Source organism: Sinocyclocheilus rhinocerous, unplaced genomic scaffold, assembly GCF_001515625.1.
Source record: "Sinocyclocheilus rhinocerous isolate Xijiao unplaced genomic scaffold, SAMN03320098_v1.1 scaffold6346, whole genome shotgun sequence".
Classification (NCBI taxonomy): domain Eukaryota; kingdom Metazoa; phylum Chordata; class Actinopteri; order Cypriniformes; family Cyprinidae; genus Sinocyclocheilus; species Sinocyclocheilus rhinocerous.
Window position 1 is genome coordinate 12020 of NW_015644383.1, and position 20974 is coordinate 32993.

A 20974-nucleotide genomic window follows, 5' to 3' on the forward strand; every position below is an offset into this window, starting at 1 on the left:
TGAAATCTGGGCTGATGTGTTTGATTGTGACGGGAATGAAACAAAACTCTCAGAATGTTCCATCTCTTCATGGAGTCGAGCTGAATGTTCTCATAGACGAGATGTTGGAGTCATCTGCTCTGGTGAGCACATTCACACCACACTGAAGTCATGGGTTTCAGAATAAAACTACATATTAAAATAAATGTATATTTTAGATTAATGCCAAATAAATACTTTCTCCAGGGAGTGAAGCTCATCTGGGGAACTGCAGCTCTCCACAAACTCTCAACTGCAGCTCCACACAACAGCTGTCAGTAAAGAACTTTGGTGAGAAAATCAAAATGGTGGGAAAATTCTTTAGTTATTAGTGATCAAAAATATGTATGTACAATAACTTTTTTTCTGTCTCTGAATATCAGGTCGCGGGTCCATCAGGCTGGTGGGTTCTGGGGGAGAGTGTGCAGGGAGGCTGGAGGTTTTTCACAGCGGCTCATGGGGGACAGTGTGTGATGACTCCTGGGATATTAAAGATGCTCATGTGGTGTGCAGACAGCTGCAGTGTGGAGTGGCCCTCAGTAACCAGCAGGTACCAGCCTGGTTTGGTCCTGGTTCTGGACCCATATGGCTGGATGAGGTGGAGTGTGAGGGGAATGAGACGTCCCTGTGGAGCTGCTCTTCTCCAGGCTGGGGAAAACATGGCTGTAAACACAAGGAGGATGTAGGAGTCGTGTGCTCAGGTAAATATGCTGCTTTTTTTTATTAAAATCAAAATGAATATAAATGTTTAATCTATATAACCTATTCATATGTCCATAATGCCCAGATTTTTTAGTTTTGGTATTTTAAAATTACTTTTTTTCCTCATTTAGAGTTTAAAGAGATCAGGTTAACTGAGGGCTGTGAAGGGAATGTGGAGGTTTTCTACAATGGATCCTGGGGTAATGTGTGTTACAACCAGATGGACAGAGACACAGCGAGTCTGATCTGTCAAGAGCTGAACTGTGGAAGATCTGGCAGTGAACCCAAACATTCGCAGGGACTGAAGTCTCATAACTGGCTGGATAATTTTAAATGTCGACCACATGATTCCACTTTATGGCAGTGTCCATCTTCACCCTGGGGACAGAATGACTGTCATAATGAGGTGGCCAAAATCACCTGCTCAGGTGAGATGATGTTTAAATAGTTTAATATGGTCTCAATAGTCATAATTCCTTAAAAGTTTCTGCAAAACTAAACTAAGCAAATGGGAAGCATCTAAAATTATGTTTTTCATGTAGAGGATACGTTTCCACAGAGAGACTTTGTGAATCTGATATGTGCACATCTTGTTCAGTTCCCTTAATTGTATTGTTTTTAATTTTAGAGGAGGAAACTCCTGAGTCTCCACGGAGTCGTCTGACATTTTCAGCATCTCACCAGAGACAGTATTCAAGTAAGTTTAGTAAAAAATCTGTTAAATGTTTGTTAGTGTAAGCCTGTATTTTCCTAATTTTTTTTTGTATAACGCTTTTTACGATGTAAATTGTTGCAAAGCAACTTTACAGAAAATTATATTTTCTACATTATATTTAGTAGTATCTTATCAGTGGTGACTATCTCAAGTTGATGTCCATACGGCAGAAATGTACAGTAAAAATCATGCAGTTAGTTAATGACATTAAAATTATTGGTCATCCAGTCATTTACATGTTTAACACTCTGTTGGCTTAGATCATTTAGAAGTTGCATCTGGTCTTGTTGAAATATATAGTTGAGTATCATCAGCATAAAAATGGAAACTAAACTCGTATTTTCTAATAATATTACCGGGGGCAACATGTATATTGAAAATAGCAGAGGGCCTAGGTAGGACAGATCCTTGTGGTACTCCATACTTTACTGGATTTAATTGAGATGATTCCTCATTTAAATAGACAAAGTGATAGCGATCAGAAAGGTAGGATCTAAACCATCTTAAAGCCTGCCCTTGAATACCTGTATAGTTTTGTAATCAATCTATGAGTATGTCATGATCTATTGTGTCGAACGTAACACTAAGGTCAAGTAAAACTAGCAATGAGATGCAGCCTTGGTCTCACGCAAGAAGCAAATCATTTGTAATTTTAACAAGTGCAGTTTCAGTGCTATGATGGGGCCTGAAACCTGACTGAAATTCTTCATAGATATAATTATTTGCAGGAAGGAGCCCAATTGAGCAGACAACTTTTTCTAAAATTTTAGACATAAACAGAAGATTTGAAATGGGTCTGTAATTTGCCAGTTCACTAGGATCTAGTTGTGGTTTCTTAATAAGAGGCTTAATAACCGCCAGCTTGAATGGTTTTGGGACGTGACCTAGAGATAACGACGAGTTAATAATACTGTATTGAGAAGCGGTTCTTCTGCTACAGGTAACAACTCTTTCAGTAATTTAGTGGGTACAGGATCTAATAAACATGTTGTTGGTTTAGATGCAGTGATACGTTTATTTAAATCTTCCTGTCCTATAGTTGCAATGAATGAAGCTGAATTACAAGACGCTGTCGATTCTACATTTGTTATTGTATTTCTGATGCTACCTATTTTATCAGTGAAGATGAGGACATGTATGAAATCAACCTCCTGTTTCGTAACAGAAAGTCATATTTTGATTTGAAACCCCGTAACATTTTCCTGAGATGTTTATTTGACACACAGTTTAAAAATGAATCTGATTTAAACGATAATTACAAAATATTATATTTCCATAAGAGTGTCACTAAATTAATTTCAGACATTTTTGAAGACCAAGGAGAGGGAGTGGTCATAGTGAAACATCCAAACATTTAGTATCTCTGAAATGCCCTGAATGTGCTCTGTATAGGACATCCAGACTTAAAACTGTGGCATGTATAGTCTCAGAGAAATTCACAAAAATATAATGTCCTCATATGAGGCCGCAGGGTCTTAAGAGGTTGAAGAACTCTTGCTTCAGTTTCAGTATGTGTTTTACTGTAAATGGTCTGATTATCAGTGATTGTTTGTGTTTTAGATCATGTTTCTCTCAGACTGAGTGGAGGGGAGGGCCGGTGCTCTGGGAGGCTGGAGGTGTATCATAACGCTATGTGGGGCTCAGTCTGTGATGATCAGTGGGACATCAGAGATGCTCAGGTGGTCTGCAGGCAGCTGGGTTGTGGAGCAGCACTGAGGGCTGATGGGAATTCAGTCTTTGGTGCTGGTGAAGGTGTTGTGTGGATGAACAGAGTCGAGTGCAGAGGGAATGAGATTCACCTGTGGGACTGTCCTGTCTCCCTGAAAAACCACACTGACTGCTCCCACAAAGAGCACGCTGGACTCATCTGTGCAGGTCATAGCGAACACTGAGAAGCATTATTTATTTTTAGACCATTTTAGAGCATATAATATCTGTATATTCAGAACAGTCATGATCTTGAATGTGTTTGTGTCTGTTTTTACAGATTTGTCAGTGTCCTCTACTCCTGCCACAACAACATCAGCCTTTCCTCCAGTTTCTCATCCAGTGCGCTCAACATCAGTCTCTCCTCCACAAACTCCTCCAGCAGCGTCTCTCTCCGTCCCCCCAGAGCTTGTGATTGTTCTGGGAGTTGTGCTCTTACTGCTCTTAGTGCCACTGCTTATACTGATTCAGCAGAACAGAGTGATGAGGAGAGGTAGGAGAGATCCAGCGACTGTCATATTGTGTCTTATTCAGTGTGTGATCAATATCATAATGTCAATATCAATATCAATGTTTTGTGAACTGACAGCAGGTTTGTCTGTCTACACTCATAGCTCTGTCTAAGAGGAGACACAGGACGACGACTGAGGCTGTTTATGAGGAGATTCAGCACAGACACGATCACTTCACTCAGAGGGGTAAGTGTCATAATGTCTGATTTGTGGAGATCAACAGACTAATCACTTTATTCAGAGGGATGACAGGAATAAATCACATTGATTCATTTGTGGGACTTTGAGTGTTGAAATTACATAGTGTTAATGCTGAATGATCCAAAGGAAGTGGGGGTTTTGGCTGATTTGTGATTGTGAACGTGTCTGATGGTTCTACTCCAAAACAGGAAGTGTCCTTTCTGAAGAACAGCATTCTGGGTATGAAGATGCTGATGAGCTTCTGTCAGGTTAGAGGACTTCAATATAGTAATGTTACCCGCTGCATACAGATGCCTGCGTATGTTGTGTAATGCATATGTAAATAATTAAAAACATTCACTTAGCAGAAATTATAGACACTATTCAACACTTTATTTATTTATTGTAATTTTATTTTTTATTAATGCAAAATCTGCAGAAGGAGTCATACCTGAATACAATAATGATTTCTCCACCACTAAAGGCCCGACAGGTCAGTAACTTTAACTGATGGGTTTCACTTATTTAACCCTTTGGGCCTGTGAACAGTAAATCTGTTTCTATTTATAGACCTTAGTGAAGGTAGAAGCCATATTTTATGCAGATGAAAATTAGGTTTTGAGGGACAGACTTACAGTCTTAACAGTGGCATGCACTGTACAAAAGTCCTAGATCACATCATTTTCAAAACGTTTTTGTTTACTGAAGGTTTTTCAGAAAGATGTTTTGTCAGTTGAACAATTGGCATATTGTTAAACAACAGTACAATCCATTGAATACAGTGTACTTCAGTCCCTCACAACCTAGTTTTCATTCTTGTCAAAATATAACTATGGTGCTGCCCTGACTAATGTCTGTTCTCTCTTTGTTTTTAACTCATTTAGAAGAGCAACAATTCACACCAGAGAACTATGATGATGTAATCACTGTTGGACTTAGACATCATGCTACAGGTTTAGTTCTTATAATTGTTTCTACATGTTTTAACATTATAAATATATATGTATTATAATATATATGTATTATACATTTATGAATTATATAATTTAATTGATGGATGCATTTCTTTTTTCATTCTTTTTGTTATAGATGACTTACCAGAAAACTATGATGATGTTGTCATCATAGGGCAGTTCTCCAATGATAAAGCAGGTGTGGGTTTCTGTTTACACCCTTCTTGATTGGAACAGTTTTTTTGTTTTTATTTTCTTATTTATCTTCAAATTCTAGTGCCATGTTAAGTATGTAGTCCAGTGGTGTCTAAACCTGCTCCTGGAGGGCCAGTGTCCTGTAGAGTTTAACCTGTCCCAACACACCTGTCTGGAAGTTTCTAGTAACGCCAGCTGACTTCACACCTTGTCGTAATTACCGTAATTCCGAGATGACAACATTCTACTCAGAGCTGAATTATATGTTTCTATGGCAACACTATCAACGCCAAAGCCTTCACATGCTCCAAAACGAGTTGTAATTACAACTCGTAAGCTCAGAATATTCTGAGAGTTACGACATGTACCATGTGATAGCTGTATCACCTGACCGCCGGCAGACTCATGTAGGCACTATTTAGGCGCTGCCTCTGAGTCCGAGAACATGGGCAGCTCCGAGTAGAATGTCATGTATCGTCATCTTTAAATTACGGTAATTATGACATGGTGTGAAGGCAGCACCTGAAGACCTTGATTAGCTGGTTCAGGTGTGTTTAACTGGTTAACTAAACTCTACAGGACTGTGGCCCCTTAGGAGCAGGATTGGACACCCCTGATATAGTCTATTTGTTCATGTAATTAATAATAGCCACATTTATATCAGAGGGTGTTCGGGAGGAGTATGATGATGTGAAGAATGTCAGAGAATATATGAGTGACATGTTTGGTATGTTATTAACACCTTTGTTTAGTCTTTATAATCATTTTATGCTATCAATTTCTGTGCATGAAATCTCATTTAAATTTTAATGTTAATATTAATGTTTTTTTTTTATAATGCATGTTTTATTTAATGTATTGATAAATGAATTGGCTCTTGTTTTCCAATAACAGACTATGATGATGTGGAGGAGGAGCCAGGAAAACAGGGAGGAACTGTGTAACTCAAACCACACCCACTGCCTCAAATCCTTTCAAAGCTTTTAAAGTTTAAGTGGTCTTACTACAGTATATAAGTTTCAGTTGCAATCTAATAGTTTGTTACATTCTGTATTGAAATTTACAACTGCAATTTAAAAAAAAAAAGTGTTTGACTTTTTCCAGGTACTTTTACTAATCTTTTCTGTCATGCAGCCTTAGAAGTTTGAGAGAACAAAGAACCTGACATTTTCTGACATTCAGTTAATTTGTAAGAACATAATTGTGTTGAGTTCAAGTCGTTCACCATTAATCTACCACCCATCATTAACGGATTGCATTATATGCAACTTATAAAAATATAATTGCTTTTAAATGTAAACTCACTGATGGTTCACTTTTAATTTTTTGCTAAAGGACGTTAGAATGTACTTAATAAGTTTACAAACCAGGGGGTGGGCAGGGGGGGCCAAGCCCAAACAGAAGCTTGGCCCACCCTGGCCCCACACTACCTAACAGTCAATCACAAAATTGGTGCGATATTAAATTGAGCTCCATATATTTTCTTTTTTGTTTTCTTAACGCCCGCTCCCGCAACGTGTTTGTTCCATTACCGCCCGCACACGCAAATGTGCTAATATTATATATAATTTTCACGCATCAGGGAGCCGCTATCAATATGCGCGGCATTGAAATCACTTTTGAATGAGCGCTCGCTGTTCACTTTCACTTTCGATTTCACCATCACGCACTCTGTGTAAAGGGAGCAGATCTTACGAGGATACGATATTTGTCAATGAGCTCAAGATCTGTTGAGCAGCAAATCCTCCAGCATCTTGTCAGTCATCTCTCCTTACTCTCGACCCTCGATCAGTCAAATCTGACTCATGCAGCTCGTGTTGGATGCAGGGTTGTCAAGTCCGCGGTTTTTTTTCCCCTATGGAATTGGGCTGCTTTTAAACTGTTGCCGTGGGCTGATTTTTCCCCCATGGGTTAAAGGTTTGAAGTATTGCATAAATTAAATTTCAATGAAATGCTTGTATTGAAATATTTTGCAATATTTTATTTTACCTATGATAAAACTGGTAGGAAGTCTTTGAGCTGTGTTTATGATCATTGTGCATAACAGTGACAGTAAATTTTAGGTAGGAAAATGACATATGAGTTTCGATATTTGGGATATGATTGTTTTTTGACTGGCCATTGGGCTAGTTTTGTCACGCAGACCTGGCAACCCTGGTGTAGAGCAGATGTTTTCAGTTTGCCACTGTGGTCAAGTAATGTAATCAGTGTATGACCAAAGCCCTGTTCACACTACAAGCTACACACAACGACAAAGTGACACGATCCCATTCATTTCAATGGAGAGCTAGCGATGTCCGGAGACATGAGCGACAGATCGTGGTTATGTGCCCCGCGCTATATTTTTTGACAGCCCACTCCCACCCCGCAGCAAAGGTAAAACTGCCTGGTCCTGCGAGATTTGTGTTGGGTCCGGCGGGACTCCAATCCCAATGCAGCCCTCTAGTAAAGATCGTGGCTTGAATATTCCCTAGAGCGAATAATCTTTCCTTTTTAAATAAATATAATAACTCTTTTAACTGAGCAGAAGATGATGTTGTTCACTTTATGTCCTGCAAAGTGAGTTTCTGATTGTCAGAAACACACACACATGCATACTTGCTTATGACGTCATAAAAATTTAAGCCATCGCACTGCCATATTGCTTTGCAATAAAAACATAAATAAATAAATAAATATTGCAATGCCCTAGTGTTCCCACACATTCTAACTGAATAATACGTAATAATAGGTAAAAAAAACAAACAAAAAAATGTCACCCTGTCAGGGTTGGGGATGAAGGGATGAGACGAGGACTCAGCAGGCTAGTGCAGAGTAATGGGCTTTTAATAGTAAAATAAAACAAAACAAGTAACAAAATCTACCCCGTGGGGGAAAAACAGGACAGCAGGCAACAAGGCAAGGCTTGGCAAGACAAGGCAGGGCAGGACACAACCAGGGTTGATACGACAACGAACTGGCACAGGACTGCAAACACAAGGAGAATAAATAGGGAGCAAATGAGTGAGGGTAACGAGGGAAGACAGGTGGGGCCAAGGCCATTTCTAGTCAATTTGACGCATTATAGCCTTATGTAACAATCCCTAGTAGCTAAGAAATAGTCATCACACATTACATCACACGCAGCATTATTCTATGTGGTGACGTAATTTCAACTGAAACAGGAAGACAGGGCGGGACATATCGAGCAGCCCCGCCCCTTTTTAAAATAGCCAATAGCGTTTCATTTAATTCAATATGAAACTCTTACAAAACAAAATAGTGATCATAATCATGCTGAGGCTGTGTAGTTTTAAAAGTGTTTAATATATGCCGACTCGCGCATATGATCCGCTCCGTGCTATCGCGTCTCTGGACCGGAGCCAAAGTCTGGGGTAGACTGTGCACGCTGCCGTGGTTCGTGTGACACAATGCGAAACCAGACCTCATTTGCCTCAATCGAAAGCATATTTACACTGTCTGAATCGTTTCCTATCGCCTACATTGTGCAGTACATGCTATTCACCATACAGAAAATCATAGGCGGAAATCCCGGGGGGGACTAGGGGGGACAGGACCCCCCCTAACTGAGGGTTGTCCCCCCTAAAAATATGATTGAAAACCATGCTGTGTATTGTAAATAACAATGCTTTATACTTCAAATAATTGTGTAAGTAGTAAAGCAAAGCAAACGGGACAAAAATGCACTTTAAGTTTAGAAACATTTTGAGTCTCCCCTTCCCTTGCCTCAGAGTGCCTTGGTCCAAATGCCTGCTTTCCTCTTTTACATCACCTAGGCTACACATACACAAATCTGGTGAGAGAGAACAAAGTCAATAGTTGTGGAACTCCAGTAAGTAAGGCTGTCAAGGCTATTTTATTCACTTAAACATCGGAAGAAGTGATTATTTTCTCTTTAATACAGATGATGCCAATGTATTAGTCCACTATGTTAGCAATAATAACGTTACCTGCTTGACAGAAAGGGTTGCCAGGTTTTTTACAACAAAAAACTCCCAATTGCTCCCCAAACTATCCGAGTTTTGAGGGGGTCCCCCAGTAAAAATAGTGTTCCGGGGGCTAAAATACACGTTATTGGGGTCACTTCATCGCTTTTTGTACAGATGATGCCAATGTATTAGTCCACTATGTTAGCAATAATAACGTTACCTGCTTGACAGAAAGGGTTGCCAGGTTTCACACAACAAAACCCGCCCAATTGCTACTCAAAACTAGCCCAAACTAACCGCGTTTCGAGGGGGTCCCCCGGTAAAAATCGTTTTCCGGGGGCTAAAATACAAGTTATTGGGGTCGCTTCAACCTGCGGACATGAAAAACAACCCGCAGCAACAGTGATAAAGTAACCCAATTCCACGGGAAAACCGCAGACTAGGCAACACTGTGACAGATGTGCAGGATGATGTCATCAGAATCGTTAATTAATATTGGAGGAAGTGAGAGACTAAGTTTTGAATGCTTATATCTTGTAAATGCAAATTTTGTTGTTGTTTTGGAGCACACAAGCTTATAGATAACCTTAAGGCTAATATATTTATACTAAAATCCAAAAAAACTTAAAATTTGATTTCATGGGGACTTTAAAGTGTAAGTTATTGCATTATTATTTCAGTTAAACCTATATAACCCTTATTTACCCCAAACTACATATAAAAGCATACAGTGGCATTAAAGTAATCAGAATGCAGCTACTTATTTCTTTGTTACTCATTGACGCGTTAACTTCCCCTTTAATGTGCCCCTATTATGCCATTTCCAATATTGCCTTTCATGCAGTGTGTAATGTAGCTGTATGTGAATGTAAACGATCTGCAAAGTTGTAAAGCTGAAAGTGCATGATAAATAAAGTTATTGTCTCCCAAAATTAAGAATCACTTCCGTGACGGCTACTTGTCATGGGGTAACACATTTGCATAATGCGCGCCTATGCTCTACGTTGGCCCGCCGCGAACAACTTGACCCCGCCCACAAACACGTCATTCTACTGACGACTGCTTCTCTAATCTCCAATCACAACAGACTAGGCCATCTGACCAATCAGAGCAGAGCAGGCTCACGGAAAGGAGGGGTTTAGAGAGACTGAATCTTTGAACTTCTTCGAACGAATCGTTTGAGAATCGCTGAAAAATGAGGTGATTGAGAAAACGAAAGCATTTTTTGACCTTGCATGCATGTAATCCTATTGTAGGTGTCACGGTTATGATCTGTTTCGATTCGCTTTCTGTTTCCACATTTCCCTGAGTTCCCGTGTCTATTAGTTGTAGCTGAATGTTGGATTTACTCCTGGATTCATGATTAAATACCCTGTTAACTCTGCTCCTTCATCGTGCACTTCATTCCAAGCCAGCTCACGCGTGAAAGTAGGAGACTCCCAAAACAATATTAGGAACCATAAAAATGGCATAATAGGGGCATTTTAAATAAGTGACGTGTGACCAAGTATGGTGACCCATACTCGGAATTAGTGCTCTGCATTTACCCATCCAAAGTGCACACACACAGCAGTGAACACACACACCCGGAGCAGTGGGCAGCCATTTATGCTGCGGCGCCCGGGGAGCAGTTGGGGGTTCGGTGCCTTGCTCAAGGGCACCTCAGTCGTGGTATTGAAGGTGGGAGAGAGCGCTGTACATTCACTCCCCCCACCTACAATCCCTGCCGGTACGAGACTCGAACCCACAACCTTTGGGTTATGAGCCCGACTCTCTAAGCCATTAGGCCACGACTTCCCCCTAACGTGACGCTCTGTGTATGATGCTGCTCCCTTTAAGCGCTGTTAGAAGTGGATGAATTGATTGAGCATTTCGACACTTCCGTAAGGATGCATTCAATTCGACAAAGCAGTTTAATAAAGGATGAATTGATCTCCTGAATTAGCTAATTTTACTATACCAATATTTTTTAATTGGCTGTTAAAGTTTTATATGGGAATATTACATGACACACTGATCTGTTAACAATGCATTGGTGCAAAAACGCACACCTTTTGGACCAATTTCGCAACATGATTTCTCGACTGCCACAAATACTGCCTAAACAAAATACTGATTTTGTGCACTTTATTTACTGTACCAATATTTTAAATTGGCCTTTCAAAGTTAGCTTTATTGCATATCATAAAAACACGTTACCTTGCCAAAGCACCGAGAGCCCATTGATCTAATGGTGTTGTTGAGCGCTTCAAATGCAAACTTTGCATGCAACAATCAGGCAGCAATTGACAGCGCTCTGATCCAATGGCATACAGGCATCGTCAGATTGACAGTACTCTAGCCCAATGATGTTGGGGGATCCAGTGGGGGCGTCAGTCATATTTCAGGGTGACTGTGCCACTCTTTATCACATCCCTGTGCAAAACAAGACATGAACACGCAGCTAATGAGAACACTCATAAGCAGCGTGTTCACACAAAACATGAAAGCACACAGCCGAGGGAACCCTGAGCCACTTGCAACAACACAAAACACAACAACACAAGTGGACTGGAGACGCACGGCCCGAGCGAACTCAAGACCGCACGCTCACATAACAAGACAGAACATGGAGCGCGAGTGTCCAAAGCCACGTGCTCACATGAAAAATAGGACATGACGGGAGTGTCAGGGCTCTGTCACAAAACCACGAATAAACTAGACCGAAGTGACAGAACCCTGACAGCATTTTTATATCTGAAGTCTCACTGTACATTCTTACAACACAGATGTTCTAAGCCTGTGAATGGTTGTTTGTCAGGAATTTCCCCTGCTTATTAAAAGTTACATTTATATTCATTACAAATGTCAAAGGGCTCATTCTGAAATCTGAATAAAGATGTATGCTTTGTAACGTGTGCACCATGTTGTGTTGTAGTATTGTTTTTATTTTGGCTAATGATTTGCCAATGATCAATGATTTCATTAGCAGTATGCATTTTGAAGCAGTTAATGATTTAAATGTTTTTTAAATTAATAATCAACAACATATACATACAGTACAACACATTTTACCTCTATGGAAACTGGAATTCAGTAAAACGCCATAGAATTTATGCAGTCTTGAAGACAGTGTTGCCAACTCAGCCATTTTGTTGCTAAATTTAGCAACTTTTCAGACTACCCTAGCAACATTTTCTTCCAAAAGCACATTGCAACAAATTTAGCAATTTTAAAAATTTATTTGGCAACTTTTAGCAACTTTTGATAAGTGACTCAGACAATAAAAAAGCACACATTTTCCATCCAAATTACACAAAAAGAGGAAACTAAAGATGTCTAGCTATACACACATCACGTGAATTGAGTTAGCTGCTATTTGCAATTGTTCAATTTAATAATAATAATAATAATAAAAATAATAATAATTGAATAATTGTTGATCAGTTAGTACACTGTAAGAAAAATAGAAAAGATACTAGTAATTTTTCAGGACATTATACATTATCACCCTGTAACCCGAAAAAACAATGCGTAATTTAAAATGCAGGTAAAAAACCAATACAGAAAGTTCTTTCATATTAACATAGTAGATTGTGCCCTATTTTTACAGACATTTCTACTATTAATACACCAAAGACTATAGAAATCCTTGAAAGGTACTTTGTTAAAGCATAATTGTTGAGAATGTGTAGTATTACTAGTTTACTAGCTATTTAAAAAACATAAATTGTAATTATTCATACATTTGTAAGTATTCAATAATTCAATGTATTAAAATTACAGTTATTTATATTTTAATTTAATATTTTGCATCTTATTTTACAAACAAATCGAAATTAACATGTATAAAATATCATTTTTGCTGAGATTTGATGTGACAATTTTGCGTCGTGATTACGCAATGACGTCATCGCACAGTGGCATCACAACGTCATTTAGCAACTTTTAGAAACAAATCGACCTTACTTTAGCAACTTTCTCTGAAAATTTACCATATGCATGGAGCATTCTTTAGAATTTCCGCATAAAGATAAACCAGCTCGTAAACTTCCAGTGAAGCTCATTTTATATGTGCTAAATATAGGTAGAGACTCTCGCAGAAACCTCTCCTGCCTCATTCTTACCAGAAACTGAGAAACAAAATAATTGCAACACCTTAAATAATGATAGTGTCATTAACATACAGTTTCATGTTATTTAACAAATATATAATTTTATATGCCGAGCCTGGTAATCCCAGGAGAGTACCTAGACACGTAGGCCTACGTAACTGTAGGCTATATTTAAATGCAGACAAATAAACACTATTGTAACTGTTTAGGCTAACGGTTAGGCAAATCTCTTAAATTACATAATAATGGTATTCTTGATGATCAATATCTTGCCTTTAAAGCCATGAACACATTTATAAAATCTTATAACATTTTAAAGCCTTTATTATTTCTCAACTCTACAGCTGTGCAGTAAAATTCACTTAAAAGGTTAACTTTTCATTCATGAAGACGACATGAAAAAATGTGCCAAAAATGTGTCTTTTGGCAGAAAACGTCTCAGGTTACGTACGTAACCATGGTTCCCAGAGAAGGGAACGAGACACTGTGTCCTCTAGAGGTCACTTTGGGGAATGCCTTCAGCGTGACCGGTGTCTGAAGTATACATCTAAACACGACAATAACATTGGCCGGCGACAGCCTATGACGTAATTACCCAGCACGATCACAGTATAAAAGGGTGCCGGGAGAACACGTCATCCACTTCTTTGTCTGAAGCTTGCGTCCAAAGCATGGCAAGGGAACCAGAGGACGCAGTGTCCTGTTCCCTTCTCAGGGAACCATGGTTACATACGTAACCTGAGACGTTCCTTTCTGAGGGAACTTCGAACTGCTTCCTCTAGAGGTCGCTTTGGGGAACGGTATACCCACGCCGTCATGCTGAGGGGAGTGCAAGGCAGAAACCATGGCGAGCACTAAGTACCAACTCTACCATAGCCATGGGAGTTGCCCCTAGGACGCCTTGATGGCTGTCAGTGACATTAACCCCTCCGGCCAATGGCCTGAGCTGCATACCCTAAACAACTTACCTGTTAAGGGCTGGGCTGGGAAACCCCAGCCTAGGGCAGAGCTCAAAGGCTTGGAATCAGAAGAAAGAGATTCCTTTGAGGGAATACAGCCATGTATTCACCTCCCTCAAGTCTCGCCTCTAGCCCCAGAGAGCATGATATTCTACCACATCAAACTGTGGGTACAGGAGTGCTCAGTTCAGGGCCAAGCATCAAGGAGGCTCGCAAGCCAACACTTGAGCACAGAGAGTCATACAACCCTGAATGAAAGTAAAGGTTTTAGAAATGGGCTCCCGGAGTGCAGTATAATGTGGTTATCTGATAAGGACATGATATAAATCATCTGTCCAACAACTGCAGACAGATATCCACATTATACAATTCCTATATAAACAGAAGGAAATCACTGATAGGGAAAAATTTCCCGTCAGGTGCTTTCCATGTTCTGCTCATCAACCGCGAATCGCAGGCAATGGGCAGACATTTCTCACCGCAATCGCAACGCGCAGCATGCATTCAGCTCCCGCGGGAGATAAAAACGTTCCGCCCACGCACTAGATTACCTTGGAAATCAAGCGAGAACGGAAACCGCTGCCGCGAATGCGTCGCTATTCCTGCGAGAGGTGAATGCACTCATGCAAACGCTATCTACAAACTCGGGTAAATGGTTAAGTACTCACCTCCCCCTCAGTAGTCCCGCGAATGCATCACGATGAGCACAAGCTGTCTCCTCGTGAGTCGAGTGCATTCAATTCATGCTTATCCCTCACAAGAAATAAGCAATGAATGCAGAGCTCATTCAACTCCCTTGAGAGCTGAACGCGCTTGCTCTTCACCACACATACAACACGCGAGCCGTGTGAACTGCAGGTATCAGAGCAAAGCCTCTGGTGAGAGAACATGCACTCCTAGTCGTGCTTAGCTTAATGCTAACATAAACAAACAGTCAGTGAAGACAAAGAAGAGGATGACGTGTTCTCCCGGCACCCTTTTATACTGTGATCACGCTGGGTAATTACGTCATAGGCTGTCACCGGCCAATGTTATTGTCGTGTTTAGATGTATGCTTCAGACACCGGTCACGCTGAAGGCGTTCCCCAAAGTCACCTCTAGACTAGAGGATGCAGTTAAAAGTTCCCTCGGAAGGGAAATAAAGACTTTTTAAGATGAAAATGACATGAAATTACCATTATAACTAGGAGATGGCAGCAGAGGATCAATCATTGGCTGCAGCTGCCATTTCAACTCCCTAGTTTTTTCATGTCTTGCTTTTGGATTTATTATAAAATGAATATTAGGCTATAACAAATTTCAGTACTTTACCGTATTGAAGTATAAAGTATAGCAAGTGCAGGAAGTCACAAATTCACTTGTCATTTAAAAAAAAAAGCCCAGACGGCAAAAAGTCTGCAGATTATATTTTTTTAATCCTTCTAGACACATATGGAGACACAAATAGCAAACAGCCAAAAACCCAGCACCCATGTCAGAGTAGTTAATGCAGATGCAGAACAAGCTTCACCTACGTTAACCCTGGAAAAACGGCATGAAGCCATACAGAAGATTGCTGCCCGTCAGGAAGAACTTTACCAGGCAGTACACTGTAACAATGGCATGCGACTTCAACAGAGCCGTCCAAGAAGGCAGCCCCTGAAGGACAGCGACGGCCGATATGTCTGTTATTCATGCGGCGAACCTGGGCACACTAGCAGGCGCTGTTCACTGTCTGAAGCAGCTAAGGTGTCTGATCAGTTGCGTCGTCCTACCGGGACAGCTGAAAGTAACATAACAAATGTACCAGCAAGCACATCGCAATCTGGGCCATCTATGATAAGAAGCCATACAGCTGAATCGACTGATGGAGTGACCGAGGCATTGAATAGAGGTGCATTTGGGGATTGTCTGACTATTGAAGTAAGCATAGCTGGTGTCAAGACAAACTGTTTGCTGGATACGGGCTCAGAAGTGTCCACTATTATAGAGTCACACTTTAGGAAGTACTTCGGAGAACAAGAGCTGAAACTCTCATCTGCTCACTGGGAAAGGTTTACCGCTAATGGGCTCAACATTCCAGTCCTAGGATGTTTGCAAGCTGACATGGAGTGCATGGGAAAGGTTCTCCCGGGAAAGTGCATCTTTGTGCTAACAGATACCAGCCCAGAAGCATAAGAGATGAGAGGCCTGTCAAGAATCATCGGAATGAATATTATCAGTGAGTTTAAGTCATTGTTCACCACAGGAGAGGGCATAAAGACAGACAAGTATGGACAACCTGCAGAAGCAAAGATCGGAAGGGTTTCAGCAAGTGTCCAAAAAACTGAATATCTGGGTCCTGATGGAAAGATTTAATTCGTCAAAGTTGGTGGAAGGCAGGCCATCACCATTCCCCCACTAAGTGAAAAGCTGTTCGAAGGCCGTTGCAGAGTGCCACCTAAAGTGAAGTGCCAGGTGTTAATTGAGCCCACCGCTGGTGCAAGTCTACCCAAGGGGCTCCTATTGCCTAATGTGCTAACTGAGGATACACTGGAGTTTGAAGAAGAGGAAGGGGCGCTTCATGTTAGACGAGTAGCACACATTCAAGCAGTCGAGACCTCTGAAAATCCACCAGTTCCAGTCCAGGTGAATTATGAAAAGCTCACCCCCATACAGAGAGAAACTGAAGTGGCTGCACAAGCATCCATCAAGAAAGTCGTGAATGGTTACAACTGGGATGAAATTAGAGCATTGCAGAGAAGTGATCCCTTGATAGGTCCCATATACCATGCTGTATCCAAGAACGAAAGACCGAGCCAAGCAAGACCGCAAAGTATGCTGCCAGAGTTGAAAAAGCTTTCCAGAGAGTTTGAACGTCTTCAGCTGCATCAGGGAGTGATGTTTAGATGTATCCTTGACCCAAGGGATGGAGAGAAAATAAGGCAGCTTGTTGTTCCAGTCTCCATATGCCTTTCAGTTTATGACAGCCAACATGAGCATTGAGGTAGCATTGAGGAAGAGTATTTTGACATTGATGAGACGAAATTACTATTGGCCTAGCATGTCTAAAGACGTCCAAGAGTGGATAGAGCAGTGTAAAAGATGTACTCTTGCAAAAGATGTCTTTCCAAGAATCAGAGCCCCAATGACATGCAGCAATGTCTCAGCCCCATTAGAAGTTCTGGCCATGGACTACACCTAGCTGGAAATGTCTACACCTAGTATGAAAACGTACTTGGTCTGACTGACATGTTCACTCGGTTTACAGTTGCTGTCCCAACCAAGAACCAAACAGCGAATACCACTGCAAAGGCCCTCATCAAACATTGGTTCGTCATCAAACATTGGTTCGTCTAATATGGGTGTCCAGCTCGTTTGCATTCAGATCAGGGAAGATGTTTCGAAGCACAAGTGATCAAGAAACTCTTTAAAGTGTATGGTATCGGGAAGAGTCGTACAAGTCCCTACCATCCTCAAGGAAACTCTCAATGTGAGAGATTTAACTGCACAATGCACGATATGCTTAGAACATTGACACCTGAGAAAAAGAAGGACTTGAAAACTCACTTACCAGAGCTAGTGATGGCATACAACAACCACGTCCACACGTCCACTGGCTATTCTCCTTTTTACTTGATGTTTGGGATGGATGCGCGCCTTCTATTAGATGTCCTGGGTGGAAAGGATTTGGAGGAGAATGATGCAGAGAACTTGAATGATTGGGTAAGAGTCACCACAGCCGACTAAAGACTGCCGTAGAAGTTGTGAACATAGTTGCACAGGAAGCATCTAAAAGACAAAAGAGAGTGTATGACCGCAAGTCCTATGGAGCGCTTGTCAGGCCTGGTGACCATGTGTTGTTGCACAATCACAAACATAGAGGCAGAAACAAAATCCAGGACAAGTGGGAGCACACACTCTACATTGTAGTTAAGCAGAATCATTCAGACATACCTGTATTCACTGTAAAGCCTAAAAAGAGGGGTCCATCCAGAGTAGTACACAGAGACCAGCTTCGTCACTGCACATTTCCCTTATTGCCATCTACTACACCACATAAAACCAGATACAGGCCTGTAAACCAGTCAGATTCTGAAACAGAATTCCCAGATCTTATTTGTGTTCCAGCCACTCCACTTAGACATGACAGAGACACAGGGATATATACACAGGGATGCACCGAATGTTCGGCAACTGAAATTATTCGGCCGAAAATAGCACAAAAAAAATAAAAAATTCGGTGTTCGGCCATTAGACCAGTGTGTTTAATTGTGTAGACGATAGTGTTTAATTTAAAATACAGCAATTATAAAAGTACATAGATTTATTACACTTAATGTTTATCAAGTAACAACAAAAGAAAATAAGAGAATTATTCTCTGCTCGTCAATGAATATCTTTCATAACTTTATGAATCAATTTATATTTAATTCATAGACTCAAAGTGTTTTATTTTTTACATTTGATTACTTTATTCAATCTCTCTATAGTAGGTTATTATAGGCCGCTATGGTTTCTGGGCCCCTCTTCCTCGGCGGGCCCTTGGAATCGTCCTAACCTTCCCCCCTGTTACGACGCCCCTGATTATAAGCTACATTTATTTTATTTGTATATTATTTTCTATTGTATTTGCCTTGTATTTAATCTGTGCTCTATTAACTGAGATATTTAATAACATGCTGTCCATCAAAGTTATCATGCAATTTAGAGAAATGTGTGAGGTGGTGCATCGAGTTTAGCTGAAACACTGTATCTGCTGGACCCACAGTACAATTCTATTGCTTTATACTGCCATGTCCCAGTGTACAAGAAGGCAAACAATAGCTATATTTAGAGAATGAATCAAAACAAATTTAAACAAAATTATATATTTGTAATCTTTTTGGACTTTAAGCTATAACTGACATAATTTTTTAACATGAAGCATATAGGGAAACCATGGCATTTTAAGAAATATCCATTGTTTAATGGGTACAGCTGAAAGTGTTTAAAGCTAAATGCATCAGCATATTATGCATAAGCTCTGCAGTTTATTTAGACAGTGAAATTATGAAAGAAAAATATGTGTTGAGAGACATAGGAAGGAAATAAATTCTGTGATAAAACTGTTGATTAATGTTAGATCTAGAAATTAATTATTCTTAATTTTAGTTTTTAATGAACTGCGGACTTTTGTTATGCAAGCAACTTTATGTAGTAGGGGTTACACTGACTTAAATAAAACTAATGAATGAACATGTAATCAAGTGTTCTTTTGTTATAGGGAAAGATATCAAAAGTTAAAATATAAAACAAATTATTAAATTAAATTAAACTAAATTAGTTTTATAATTTGCCTTGTTTTTAACTACATTTGACTTTTTATTAAACACCAACCTTTATAAACGAACCTTTAGAACCAAATAATAATTCAAGAAGGATCACTCACTGCTGTGTATATATTATTCTGTCGTGCTGTGTATTAGAAAATGTTATAGTTTTATAGAAATTTATAGAAAATATTTATTTATTATATAAATAAATACAATTTACACATCTCATTACAGTTGTTCAAAGATAGTTTATTGGCTTATCAGAGAGCCTCCAAATCAGCTAAGGCGACCTATTTTTATTAATTTGATTTGATTCTACATAATCAGTCCAGACCCACGGTCTTGTTTTCTGTTATCAATTCTGTTGTTAATCCCCCTGTCAATACTATGTCTGTTGCCTCTGTCGCTCTTTGTAAAAGCTTCTCAAGGTTTTTTAAGGATAAAGTAGTTAAACTAGGACTGGTAGCTTATACTTACCCTATTGAGTTGCCTCTCCCCCCGCCATTGTCTGCATCTTGGGATATTTTTGAACCTGTTTCCCTTCAGTCACTCAAAGACACTATTGCCAAGCTGAAACCATCCTCTTCTTCATATGATGTTATCCACCCTAGATTTTAAAAAAAATTGTTGATTCGGTTGGACCGGGCCTAGTGTCCTTTTTTAATAAGTGTCTTTCAACTGGTGTGGTTCCTGCTCATCTGAAAGTGGCCACTGTCACACCTCTCCTCAAGAAGCCTTCACTTGACCTGTCGGTTTAAAAAAATGATTGCCCCATCTCTCTTTTACCATTTATCTCCAAGGTTGTGTTTTTCCATTTCAATCTTTTCTTGCTGTAAATAGTCTGTTTGAGCACTTTCAATCTGGTTTTAAGGCTGCCCACAGCACTGAATCTGCCCTTCTGAGAGTGTTAAACAAAATCTTTTTAAACAGTGATATGGGTGACTCAGCTGCTTTTGACACCATTAACCATTCTGTATTAATCAATAGACTAGAATCTTGGGTGGGTTTCTCTGGCACAGTTCTAAAGTGGTTCCAGTCATTTTTATCTGACAGGAAATATGTGGTGAGGCTAGGAGAATTTTTCTCTTCCACGGTTTCTCTCCCCTGTGGTCTTCCGCAAGGCTCAATTTTGGCCCCCACTTTATTTTCGTTGTATATGCTACCTCTGGGCTCCATTTTTAGAAAACACGGGGTGTCGTTTCATTTTTATGCCGATGACACACAAATCTATGTACTACGGAGACCGGGAAGTCACCTGTAGGAGAAAAAAAAAACAATCCGTCCCCTCAGTTTATAAACCGTACTCTTATTTTGTTTTCAGAATTGTGATTTGCTTCGCTCTTCTCGGCCACCGTAAAATGATCTGAAGGGACAAAAGAAAAATAACTTCAAATTTTTTCTATCAAGTAAATTACAAATGTTTATAACGTTACCTAAAAAAAGCTAGGTATACTGATATTTCAGCACCCCATGAACGGACGGCGACTCTGAAGTAGCACTTAAAGCTCGTACTCACGTGTTCATGTTAAATACACGTAAAAACGTTACAAAAGATCGTAATCTCGCACGTAGAGAAGCTCTTAAGATCCGTCGTTATCGAGAAACGCGGCCCAGGACGTTTCCGTTGTGACAGATATGTACGTAGATGCCACATTCGACCGCTCCAGACAAAAATCAGTTTTCCAAGATGCCTCACAATTGCACAGCCTCTGGTTGTAGAAACCGCAGGGATTTAAA

General features: G+C 40.0%; 1 protein-coding gene across 1 annotated transcript; it reads left to right on the top strand.

The window, feature by feature from the left end:
* Window position 1: 1 nt before the first annotated feature.
* LOC107758320 (antigen WC1.1-like) lies at window positions 2–5947 on the top strand (the record flags this gene model as incomplete). Its single annotated transcript, XM_016576036.1, has 14 exons — window positions 2–122; window positions 226–309; window positions 402–719; window positions 852–1148; window positions 1349–1417; window positions 2996–3310; window positions 3423–3635; window positions 3757–3840; window positions 4044–4103; window positions 4274–4327; window positions 4719–4787; window positions 4924–4986; window positions 5647–5709; window positions 5877–5947. Coding segments are annotated over 14 exons (1860 nt in total), but the record flags the coding sequence as incomplete, so codon positions are not given.
* Window positions 5948–20974: the final 15027 nt, after the last annotated feature.